Source organism: Nerophis ophidion, linkage group LG06 (assembly GCF_033978795.1).
Source record: "Nerophis ophidion isolate RoL-2023_Sa linkage group LG06, RoL_Noph_v1.0, whole genome shotgun sequence".
NCBI lineage: Eukaryota > Metazoa > Chordata > Actinopteri > Syngnathiformes > Syngnathidae > Nerophis > Nerophis ophidion.
In genome coordinates this window covers 59,427,191-59,440,471 of record NC_084616.1, presented here as the reverse complement: position 1 = coordinate 59,440,471, position 13,281 = coordinate 59,427,191, and the positions used below count along the sequence as shown (strand labels likewise).

Sequence of the window (13,281 nt, the reverse complement as noted above, 5' to 3'; positions counted from 1 at the left end):
GGATTGGGATAATGTCATGTGGTCAGATGAAACCAAAATACAACTTTTTGGTATAAACACAACTCGTCGTGTTTGGAGAAAGAAGAATACTGAGTTCCATCCCAAGAACACCAAACCTACTGTGAAGCATGAGGGTGGAAACATCATGCTTTGGGGCTGTTTTTCTGCTATGGGGACAGGACGATTGATCCGTGTTAATGAAAGAATGAATGCGGCCATGTATCGTGAGATTTTGAGCCAAAACCTCCTTCCATCAGTGAGAACTTTGAATGGTTGACCAAATACTTATTTTCCACCATAATTTACAAATAAATTCTTTAAAATTCCTACAATGTGAATTCCTGGATTTTTATTCACATTTTGTCTCTCACAGTTGAAGTGTACCTATGATGAAAATTACAGACCTCTGTCATCATTTTAAGTGGGAGAACTCACACAATCGGTGGCTGACTAGATACTTTTTTGCCCCACTGTATGTAGTCATTCCCGGGACGGATTTGTCCCCCAGGCCGCCAGTTGAATAGCACTATATTGAAATGTGCAAATTGCCTGGTTCAACAAAGCACCTGATATTTTATTTATTTATGTATTTATTTGACAGTAATAGTACAATTAAACATTGCTACCCACAAATAACTAATGTCAAAGTACATAAGACTTCTAGCCACAGGCTGATTTACAACCCTTGTCCCTGGTTAGGCTTTTTAAAAAAAAGTTGAGAAAAATGTAAAACACATACAAAAGGATTAAGACAAGTACAAAAATAATAATAATAATACTAATAATTGGCCTCATTTGTCCACACTACATCCAGTTCTAGTGCTCACACTTCTGATTTTCCTGAAGTCACCTTTTCAGTTTTGTGAAGACATTTTAATGTCCTATTGTGACTTTAACTCCAGTGGCAAAAGTATATGTTTAGCAAATTCATTTGTTCTGTAAATCCACAATGGACTCTTATCCTTTATCTATGGTATGTTTTTCATATTTTTTAGTACATGAAACCTATGTGTGTGACAATCATGGGTACTTTTAACTGAACTTTAACTATATTTAAGGATAATTAAAGGGTAACTTGGTTACTTCAAAAGCTTGGTTGTGTTATAAAAGGAATATGATGGTGATGCAACATAATCTGGTGTGCATGTGGCTGTTGGACATATAAAATTAACTTGGGCAACTGAAATTGGACTATAGTCTTACATAAGGCCATAATAATCTGATGCCGCGCCTGATATTGTGCTCACTGTGTGCATGAGATGACCTCATATTGGACCATGATCTCACGTTTCCTGCGGCCATAAACCCCAGGCAGGACTGCTAAACAATGGGCTCTTCCTCATCTGTTTCCTCTGTGAGAGCCATGTGCTTGTGTATAATGTTGCCTGTGTATGTTCTTGAACTTTAACAGGCTTTTAACCCTGCCTGCCCCACTGAGTTAGACAATGGAGCCCCACTGATGCTTTCCTGCTTGCTACAGTTTCAGTCGGAGAGGGAAAACAGACAGAAAGGAGTGTGGAACACGATAAATGAAAGCAAAAGCAATCTCTTTTCTCTGATCATGCATCAGAAAGTTGAGGAGTGAAACCCAAGCAGAAGCAGATTGAGTATGTCGGTCACACCTGTTGCAAGAGGTTGTCTCTCTCTGTTTGCAGTATCAATGAGAAATTGTCCCTCTGGGCAGATTCATGGGCATGCCGCTGTTTCTCCTCTACTAGATCAGCTATCATCTGGGAAACATAGAACAATTGGATAACATTATAGGAGTGAAACATCGGAAAATACTTTGTCTCTAACTAATCAAGCTGCACAGTAGGGCTTAATCACATATACATAATTAAAATGTCTCACTCATTATGAGCCTTTTTTATGAAATGAGTTATTTGATTAGAACAAAGCTATGATTTATATTATGTTGCTTTGCTTGATCGTTAAATGTGTGTTATTAATACAAATTTATCAAATCCGTACGGCACGGAGAGTGTGGAACTTTAAAAACGTGGACATCGGCAGGGTTGTTGCAATGAAACATACAATAGTGGTAGTGCAGTGATGTCAAAGTCAAGGCCAGTGGGCTGGATGAATTATCCATGGTCCCCGGGATGATATTTGATTAGTATTAGAATCGGCCCACAGGCCACAGCCGCCTGCTTTGAAGGAAGTTTGTTTTTGTCTGTGAGCCTGTTGAAACATGTTTTCACTTGAAAGTACAAACCTCGTTTCCATATAAGTTGGGAAATTCTGTTAGATGTAAAGAAAAACAGAATACAAGGATTTGCAAATCCTTTTTAACTCATATTCAATTGAATGCACTACAAAGACAATATATTTGATGTTCAAACTCATAAACATTATTGTTTTTTTGCAAATAATCATTAACTTAGAATTTCATGGCTGCGACATGTGCCAAAGTAGTTGGGAAAGGGCATGTTCACCACTGTGTTACATCACCTTTTCTTTTAACAACACTTAATAAAGGTTTGGGAACATTTGCGCTAAAATCATTGAACCAAATTAACACTAAATATGTTTCTTAACTAAACTGTTGATAAAGTAAAAGAGACAAATTTATAAATTTAGTCATATTTTTTCCATTTAAGAAACTTTTCCATGACTTTAGCTCCAGACTTCTACTGTTTGTTTGTAATTGTCATTGCTGCCATTAGTGGTGGAAAATTGTATTACAACTGAGCACTGCTGCGGCCTAAAAAGGACAGTAAACTGAGAAACATAATTTTTTTGGCGGTCCCTATCAGAAACACTGCTATAAAGAGTGTTTTATCCAATTACTCGATTAATTGAACAAATTGATTGCTAGATTACTTGACAAATAACACAATCGTTAGCTGCAGCCAAAATATCATTAATGGATAGACTCTATAAAAACCTAAGAGGAACCCTTTGGAAAAAATCCTACCAAGCATTAAAAATAAGGTTGAGGAGCCATAATAATAATAACAGAATGCTTAGTATATTTTACTGTTCAACCCTCCATTAGACCTGCAAGACTTCAGCATATACCGCAAAGCCTTGGGTGATTCACTTCCAGTGTTGAAAACATGAAGCACAGATCCCTATTCACGCGCACAATCAGCATATTATACGAGCATAAGCCTCTTTGTGACGCTTGCAGGGTTTTTTAGAATCATGACAACAAGCAAACTGAAATGCTACTGGGTGAGCATTTACAACCTAAAAACTTACCTTTTTATGTCTGCTTTCAGTCGCTGCCAACTGTCTCATCATCCTTTCCTGCATCCTCTTACAGTGGGCCATGACCAGTTTCAAGACAGCTAAAGGATTTGGGCCCACGGCCTGTTCATGCAGGTGTGCATGAGTTTGGGCAAATGTGTTTTGGTTCTTAGTTGCATTGCCGTCCCGTTGTAAGGCCAGAAATGGATCGCTGAGGTCATATTGGCCATAACGCTCCTGGATGAAAGCCTCTTTGTGTTGAGCCTAATGGACACAAACAACAGATGTTGAGATGTTTAATTCGCTAACTTTTACAACGTTTCCATGCATCAAGGCATTCTGATTCCTCAAATAGTTTGTTTTTTTGTATTTTCGCACCTACATGTAAAAGTCCCAGTGTCCATGCATACTACCTAATGCAACTATTGGTCATAGCCTCTGTGCTTCCCGTACACTAATTTCCTTTTAGCGCGGTTAAATGTATTACTTTTTTGGGTGACGGATGACATCCCACCAAAATAAGTAATCTGCGTCGCCATTCAAATCAACAGCGTAGCTCTGTCCTACCTGTTATCTGCTGTAAATATTGGCACTTATTACAAATATTACGTCTGTAATTGCTATGCTGATGTTAAATAGTACAGTGGTTCTCAACCTTTTTTCAGTGATGTACCCCCTGCGAAATTTTTTTTTAATTCAAGTACCCCCTAATCAGAGCAAAGCATTTTGGCTGAAAAAAAAGAGATAAAGAAGTAAAATACAGCACTATGTCATCAGTTTCTGATTTATTAAATCGTACAACAGTGCAAAATATTGCTCATTTGTAGTGGTCTTTCTTGAACTATTTGGAAAAAAAGATATAAGAATTACTAAAAACTTGTTGAAAAATAAACAAGTGATTCAATTATAAATAAAGATTTCTAAACATAGAAGTAATCATCAACTTAAAGTGCCCTCTTTGGCGATTGTAATAAAGATCCATCTGGATTCATGAACTTAATTTTAGACATTTCTTCACAAAAAAAGAAATCTTTAACATCAATATTTATGGAACATGTCCACAAAAAATCTAGCTGTCAACACTGAATATTGCATTGTTGAATTTTTTTTTTCACGGTTTATGACCTTACATTCATATTTTGTTGAAGTATTATTCAATAAATATATTCCTAAAGGATTTTTGAATTGTTGCTATTTTTAGAATATTTAAAAAAAAATCTCACATACGCCTTGGCATACTTTCAAGTACCCCCAGAGGTACGCGTACCCCCATTTGAGAACCACTGAAATAGTAGACAACATCGAGGAATGATCTAAGAATGCGCTACAAACATGACACTATTACCAAAAATATCTCGGAGCAGATGCAGGTTCAAAGCAAAGAAAGAAAGGAAAAAGTTGTTTCTAAGGAATTTTGAGAAGGAGAATCATGGAAACAAAACTTGAATGTGTCGGAGTTCAAAAGCTTTGTGGATTGATAGGAGTTTTAAATCCAAAGGAAAAGACTATTTATGCCTGTTCCAGGTAATGTTTGCTATTGTTATGTAAAACCTTGCCTGTTGTGTGGAATACAGTTATTGCTAACCAGTTTGGAGTTCACAAAAGCAGTATGAAGAAATTTTTGTACGCTTTATTCTGTACCTTGTAACGTATATACCTTCTTCATTCTCTTGCATCTCATTTGCTTTTCGTTTGGGAGTCTGCATGAAACCGACATTCTCTACTTCCTCAGCTAATTTCTTAAAATACATTTCTGTTTCTCTTTTCCTCCAATTGATGCACAATGTTACCATTACATTATTTTAATTTGTGAAGCAAATAAACATTCTCTGAGATAGGCTCCGGCGCCCCCCGCGACCCTGAAGGGAATAAGCGGTAGTAAATGGATGGATGGATGGATGGATGGATGGATAAACATTTTCCTTCACATTCCAGTTGTTGCCCATGTTTTACTGAATAGTATCTGCTTCTGGGTTGTGAGCCATACGAAAGGTCCCCTCTGGCGTCACATACTCACTCGAGGGATCGTTTTTTCAATCGCATAATGCAGGTGTTTGTCTGACTTTTTAAAAACCGAACCCGATCTTAAGTTGTTTTAATGAGTTGTAGAATGCTTATTCAGAGCCTAAGTTTTAATGCACTAATTTACTGCATGGACATGTATTGACTGATACACAGACAGCTAGTAGTCTGGAGACAAAGTATGTACTACAGCAGAGGTTGCTAACCCGTCAATCGCGATTAACCAGTCGATTTTGGGGACTCTACTGGTCGATCGCAAAATCGTTACAAAAAAAAAAAAATATTAACATGACATCAGTGACACCCCCAACCGGAGAGTGGCCAATACACCCGCAAACAGGCGCCGATTTTAGCCCCTGAACAAACCTGCACGCTTTGACTCTCTTCAGCCTCAAATCCCCCCATCTCTCCGTACCGCGGCTACAAACCCTGAGAATGGCCGCACATGACACCCCATCACCTTGCAAACGTGCGTTGAAGAAGGTCTTCCCCATTCACGCCCTCTTTATCACAGAGGAAAAACTCGGCAGGTGAACAGCTGATTTTACTACCGGCATTAACGTAAGACAACCATGTGACTCGCATCCCATATCTGACCACCCATCCATCCATCCATTTTCTACCGCTTATTCCCTTTGGGGTCGTGGGGGGCCTATCTCAGCTACAATCGGGCGGAAGGCGGCGTACACCCTGGACAAGTCGCTACCTCATCGCAGGGCCAACAAAGATAGACAGACAACATTCACACTCACATTCACACACTAGGGCCAATTTAGTGTTGCCAATCAACCTATCCCCAGGTGCATGTCTTTGGAAGTGGGAGGAAGCCGCAGTACCCGGAGGGAACCCATGCATTCACGGGGAGGACATGCAAACTTCACACAGGAAGATCCCGAGCCCGGGATTGAACCCTAGACTACGCAGGACCTTCGTATTGTGAGGCAAACGCACTAACCCCTCTTCCACCGTGAAGCCCATATGTGACCACATGATTAACAAATATAGTACTAAGACTGAACATAAACAGTTAGCTTCTACAGCAGAGGTGCCCAAAGTGCGACACAGGGGCACTAAGTGTCTAAGTAATTTGTCATTGGCCCTAGGTGCGTACAAAAAAAAGAAAAACACCAGCTAAAGTAATAATTATTATAATAAATATCATTATTTTTTAAGAAAGCTTTGTGTTGTTTTTATTGGCTATATATGTATGTGTTTGTGTGTTCATATATATGTACATAAATACTCCATTCATTTTCTACCGCTTGTCCCTTTTGGGGTCGCGGGGGGTGCTGGAGCCTATCTCAGCTGGCATTGCCAATCAACCTATCCCCAGATGCATGTTTTTGACTGTGGGAGAAGGCCGGAGTACCCGGATGGAATCCACGCAGTCACGGGGAGAACATATATACTCCACACAGAAAGATCCTGAGCCCAGGATTTAACTCAGGACTACTCAGGAACTTCGTATAGTGAGGCACATGAACTAACCCTATATATATATATATATATATATATATATATATATATATATATATATATATACATATATATATATATATATATATATATATACAAAGCCCGTTTCCATATGATTTGGGAAATTGTGTTAGATGTAAATACAAACGGAATACAAGGATTTGAAAATCTTTTTCAACCCATATTCACTTGAATGCACTACAAAGACAAGATATTTGATGTTCAAACTCATAAACTTAATTTTTTTTTTGCAAATAATAATTAACTTAGAATTTCATGGCAGCAACACGTGCCAAAGTAGTTGGGAAAAGGCATGTTCACCACTGTGTAAAAATCACCTTTTCTTTTAACAACACAGAGGAAACTAATTGTTGAAGCTTTGAAAATGCTTTGAAAAAAAAAATATTATATATATATATATATATATATATACACAAACGCATATATATATATATATATATATATATATATATATATGTCCTTATGTATGTATCCATACTTTGATACTTTTCCAAATAAAGGGAACGATGAAAAAATGAAAAAATGTCATTTTGGGTTTTATTTTAACAGAAAATCTTACAATACAATAAACATGTTTCCCATCCATCCATCCATCCATCCATCAATTTTCTACCGCTTGTACCTTTAGGGTCGCAGGGACATATGTTTCCTATTGCACTCAAAGATCAATTTTAGAAGGTTAAAATTAAATGGTATTAAACACATTTTATTACCTGTATTATAAGTATAATTATTCTGGGTTCAAATAGTAATGTTAGGGTTCAGACAAACAGAATAAAACTTTAATAATATTAAGTAAAGTATGTGAAAATATACACCACAAGGCATGTGAGGATTGACCCGCAGATAACATGTTGTGTGAGTGTGCACAAAATCTGTGCAGGGATGTTTTTGTCAGTGTGAGCGTAGGCAGATGGTCTTTCCCCTCAAACAAAACACAAAGACAAGAGGCTGCACACCCCCCACAAAAAGCAGATGTTAATTCTTCCCCAGGGAAGCCGGCGTAAACGACCAGGCCATGAAATCAAAGTGACATGTTAGCTATTGGATTGTGCCTTCGCTTTAAAAAAGATTTCCATCTCAAACTTGGCATATTTATCCTGGAAGAGCCAAAGTTGTAAAACAGATGACAAGAAATGGAGGGTGACTTTTCACTCATGTGATTCTGAAACACTTGGGCCTGATCTACTGAGATCCAAATACCACCCGCTAAACAGCAAGTGCAAACTATAAAAGTGGGTGTACTATTGTTGCGTGGTTCGTGTGATCTACTTACAGAGGTGGGTTGAGTCGCCATAAAAACGTACTCAAGTACAGCAAGCGTACCGTTACTTAAGTAATTTGACTCAAATAATAAGTAATCACCTCCTCTCTGAGCTGCCACCTTATCGTGATAGAGGAGTTTGCGTGTCCCAATGATCCTAGGAGCTATGTTGTCCGGGGGCATAAAGCCCCCTGGTAGGGTCTCCCAAGGCAAACAGGTTCTAGGTGAGGGATCAGACAAAGAGCAGCTTGAAGACCTTTATGAAGAAGAAAAAGCATGGACCCAGATTTCCCTCGCCCGGACGCGGGTCACCGGGGCCCCCCTCTGGAACCAGGCCCGGAGGTGGGGCACGATGGCGAGCGCCTGGTGGCCGGGCCTGTCCCCATGGGGCCCGGCCGGGCACAGCCTGAAGAGGCAACGTGGGTCAGCCCTCCAATGGGCTCACCACCCATAGCAGGGGCCATAGAGGTCGGGTGCAATGTGAGCTGGGCGGAAGCCGAAGGAAGGGCACTTGGCGGTCCGATCCTCGGCTACAGACTAGCTCTTGGGACGTGAAACGTCACCTCACTGGGGAGGAAAGAGCCTGAGCTAGTGCGCGAAGTCGAGAAGTTCCGGCTGGATATAGTCGGACTCACTTCGACGCACAGCAAGGGCTTTGGAACCACTTCTCTCGAGAGGGACTGGACCCTCTTCCACTCTGGCGTTGACGGCAGTGTGAAGCGACGGGCCGGGGTGGCAATTCTTGTTGCCCCCCGGCTCAAAGCCTGCACGTTGGAATTCAACCCGGTGGACGAAAGGGTAGCCTCCCTCCGCCTTCGGGTGGGGGGGCGGGTCCTGACTGTTGTTTGTGCATTCGCACCAAACAGCAGTTCAGAGTACCCACCCTTTTTGGGAACACTCGAGGGAGTACTGGAAAGTGCTCCCCCGGGTGATTCCCTTGTCCTACTGGGGGACTTCAACGCTCACGTTGGCAACGACAGTGAAACCTGGAGAGGCGTGATTGGGAAGAATGGCCGCCCGGAACTGAACCCGAGTGGTGTTTTGTTATTGGACTTTTGTGCTCGTCACAGTTTGTCCATAATAAACACCATGTTCAAACATAAGGGTGTCCATATGTGAACTTGGCACCAGGACACCCTAGGCCGCAGTTCCATGATCGACTTTGTAGTTGTGTCATCGGATTTGCGGCCTTATGTTTTGGACACTCGGGTGAAGAGAGGGGCGGAGCTTTCTACCGATCACCACCTGGAGGTGAGTTGGCTGCGATGGTGGGGCAGGATGCCGGACAGGCCTGGGAGGCCCAAACGCATTGTGAGGGTCTGCTGGGAACGTCTGGCAGAGTCTCCTGTCAGAGAAAGTTTCAATTCCCACCTCCGGAAGAACGTTGAACATGTCACGAATATTGTCGAGGCGGCTGATTGGAGCTGTGGCCGCAAGGTAGTTGGTGCCTGTCGGGGCGGCAATCCTAAAACCCCTTGGTGGACACCAACGGTGAGGGATGCCGTCAAGCTGAAGAAGGAGTCCTATCGGGTCCTTTTGGCTCATAGGACACCGGAGGCAGTGGACAGGTACCGACAGGCCAAGCGGTGTACAGCTTCAGCTGTCGCGGAGGCAAAAACTCAGACATGGGAGGAGTTTGGGGAAGCCATGGAAAACGACTTCCGGACGGCTTCGAAGCGATTCTGGACCACCGTCCGCCGCCTCAGGAAGGGAAGCAGTGCACTATCAACACCGTGTATGGTGCGGATGGTGTTCCGCTGACCTCAACTGCGGATGTTGTGGATAGGTGGAAGGAATACTTCGAATACCTCCTCAATCCCACCAACACGTCCTCCTATGAGGAAGCAGTGCCTGGGGAATCTGTGGTGGACTCTCCTATTTCTGGGGCTGAGGTCGCTGAGGTAGTTAAAAAGCTCCTCGGTGTTCCTTAAGGCTCTGGATGCTGTGGGGCTGTCTTGGTTGACAAGACTCTGCAGCATCGCGTGGACATCGGGGGCGGTACCTCTGGATTGGCAGACCGGGGTGGTTGTTCCTCTCTTTAAGAAGGGGGACCGGAGGGTTTGTTTCAACTATCGTGGGATCACACTCCTCAGCCTTCCCGGTAAGGTTTATTCAGGTGTACTGGAGAGGAGGCTATGCCGGATAGTCGAACCTCGGATTCAGGAGAAACAGTGTGGTTTTCGTCCTGGTCGTGGAACTGTGGACCAGCTCTATACTCTCGGCAGGGTTCTTGAGGGTGCATGGGAGTTTGCCCAACCAGTCTGCGTGTGTTTTGTGGACTTGGAGAAGGCATTCGACCGTGTCCCTCGGGAAGTCCTGTGGGGAGTGCTCAGAGAGTATGGGGTATCGGACTGTCTTATTGTGGCGGTCCGCTCCCTGTACGATCAGTGCCAGAGCTTGGTCCGCATTGCCGGCAGTAAGTCGAACACATTTCCAGTGAGGGTTGGACTCTGCCAAGGCTGTCCTTTGTCACCGATTCTGTTCATAACTTTTATGGACAGAATTTCTAGGCGCAGTCAAGGCGTTGAGAGGTTCCGGTTTGGTGACCGCAGGATTAGGTCTCTGCTTTTTGCAGATGATGTGGTCCTGATGGCTTCATCTGACCGGGATCTTCAGCTCTCACTGGATCGGTTCGCAGCCGAGTGTGAAGCGACCGGAATGAGAATCAGCACCTCCAAGTCCGAGTCCCTGGTTCTCGCCCGGAAACGGTTGGAATGCCATCTCCGGGTTGGGAAGGAGACCCTGCCCCAAGTGGAGGAGTCCAAGTACCTAGGAGTCTTGTTCACGAGTGGGGGAAGAGTGGATCGTGAGATCGACAGGCGGATTGGTGCGGCGTCTTCAGTAATGCGGACATTGTACCGATCCGTTGTGGTGAAGAAGGAGCTGAGCCGGAAGGTAAAGCTCTCAATTTACCGGTCGATCTACGTTCCCATCCTCACCTATGGTCATGAGCTTTGGGTCATGACCGAAAGGATAAGCTCACGGGTACAAGCGGCCGAAATGAGTTTCCTCCGCCGTGTGGCGGGGCTTTCCCTTAGAGATAGGGTGAGAAGCTCTGCCATCCGGGAGGAACTCAAAGTAAAGCCGCTGCTCCTTCACATCGAGAGGAGCCAGATGAGGTGGTTTGGGCATCTGGTCAGGATGCCACCTGAACGCCTCCCTAGGGAGGTGTTTAGGGCACGTCCAACCGGTAGGAGGCCACGGGGAAGACCCAGGACACGTTGGGAAGACTATGTCTCCCCGCTGGCCTGGGAACGCCTTGGGATCCCCCGGGAAGAGCTAGACGAAGTGGCTGGGGAGAGGGAAGTCTGGGTTTCCCTGCTTAGGCTGTTGCCCCCGCGACCCGACCTCGGATAAGCGGAAGAAGATGGATGGAATAAGTAATCATCAAAATAATTACTTTAGTAAGAGTAAGTATTCTGTGAAAATAACTACTTAAGTATTGAGTAACTTGTGGTTTATTTAGGAGCTGTTTGTAATGGTTCTCAGACTACAACTGTGTGTGTGTGCAAGTGTGTATAACATAAATATAATTTACAACTTACTGATATGTTTTTTCTGTAGTTGGAAGTGGAATTCTCGTGGGTAGCTATGAGTGAATGTAAATACTGTGGAAAGATAATGCTATGTGTTAATTAGTAGGGACGTCAAAAAAATAATAGCGATTCTCAATCAATTAAAAAAAAAATCAAAATTCGATTCAAAGCTGTCCTGTCCAGCCACTTTAGTAAATGGTTGAGTAGAATTTTATCAAACAAAACAAGTTTTCTTTTAAGTATTATAGGAATTTTTCAGAGTGGTTTATCTATTTTATGGAGAATTGTAGTTAATCATTGAAATGGCAAACAATGTTATTAAAAAAATATTCATTTTGAATCGAGAATCATTTTACATCGAGGAACGATTCTGAATTGAAACGTTACCCCAATAATCAAAGACTATGAATGCCTTGGGATGCCCCGGGAAGAGCTGGACGAAGTAGCTGGGGAGAGGCAGGTCTGCGTTTCTCTGCTTAGGCTGCTGCCTCTGCAACCCGACCTCAGATAAGCTAAAGAATATGATTGGATGAGGCAGCACGCATCTATAATGTCTACAACTTTTACTGAAATATAGAATCGCCACCTAGATAACTATTTTTAGCACACCGACGATACACTCTGTATTCATGTGTCTGGAATGATCCAAAGACATAAAAATGCATATTGTAAGTTTTTTCTTTTTCATATAGGAGATGTATTGTGAGTGTGAATGTTGTCTGTCTGTCTGTCTGTGTTGGCCCTGCGATGAGGTGGCGACTTGTCCAGGGTGTACACCGCCTTCCTCCTGAATGTAGCCAAGATAGGCTACAGCGAACCCCCACGATCCCGAAAGAGATAAAGCGGTAGAAAGAAAATGGATGGATATTATAATACTATTTGTCTTAAATGAAAAAATTAATGCGGCCTAAGAACAGTTTCGGTCTTGATAAATCCCACTGAGTGTGCTAATAATGGCATTTGCATGTTCTCCTCCCAGTATTATGAGCGTTTTGATGATCAGCATACATTCTGCATATTCATGAAGGGATTCACACAAAATTGGCTGTGCCACCTATTTTACTCACTTAAAAAACAAAATCCTCTGCACACCAGTTTAGTAGATCAGCTTTGCGTGTGCTATGAAGTTTGGACGTCTTTTAATACACGCAAACTTTTAGTACAGTAGATCAGGCCCTTAATTTTTTGGAGGCAAGGATGTGATCACACTTGACTGCAGTTCACACCTCAAGGTTCTTGACAATCCGGGCTGCCCTCCACCGTGGTCTTCCAAGAAGCCCATCTTATTTCTGCTCAAGGTAGTATGAATACCAACAAATTCTTCTGCCAGTTGATTGTTTCGCTTCTAGGAAATAGTCTCTCCATGGTCACATTCTAGGAGTCTTTTGCTTTCACTTGCTCTGAGACGCCAACAATGTTAACACATACGCACCCACACACACAGAAACCCTAAAGGCACCAGTAAAGACGCCAATTTTCAGTCTCTGATGATTAAAGAATGTGACCCTCAGAGTAAAGATTAGAAGACTTGCACAAAGATACTGTCTCAATACCTTCAATCCCACCCTTTGTCTCCATGTCTGACCCGCTTGGCTTCAACATGACAGCTGGTGCCGAATGTCTGTCTTATCTTTGTGTGTATGTAACAGAATGTGTGTCCACTCCTTTGTAGGTGTACCTGTGAGCAAGTTGTTTTGTAATAACCAGGCTGCAGTGCTCCTTCTCAGGTAAAAGGAACCTATGATAATGTTACATTTTACTGACATACAG

The 13,281-nt window shown here is 42.7% G+C and overlaps 1 protein-coding gene across 2 annotated transcripts in view; it reads right to left on the bottom strand.

Moving 5' to 3' along the window:
- Nucleotides 1-13,281, bottom strand: part of cttnbp2nlb (CTTNBP2 N-terminal like b) — a 40,658-nt gene that overhangs the window by 4,481 nt on the left and 22,896 nt on the right. The window contains exons 1-3 of one of the 2 annotated variants that reach the window (XM_061904447.1): nt 13,065-13,175; nt 3,205-3,456; nt 1,623-1,730 (exon numbers count right to left, since the gene is read on the bottom strand). In XM_061904447.1, coding sequence (XP_061760431.1) covers nt 1,623-1,730; nt 3,205-3,276 — 180 coding nt within the window. In that variant the 5' untranslated portion in view covers nt 3,277-3,456; nt 13,065-13,175. Of the gene's footprint in view, nt 1-1,622; nt 1,731-3,204; nt 3,457-13,064; nt 13,176-13,281 lie in introns of those variants that run through there. The other variant, XM_061904446.1, reaches the window with a different exon arrangement.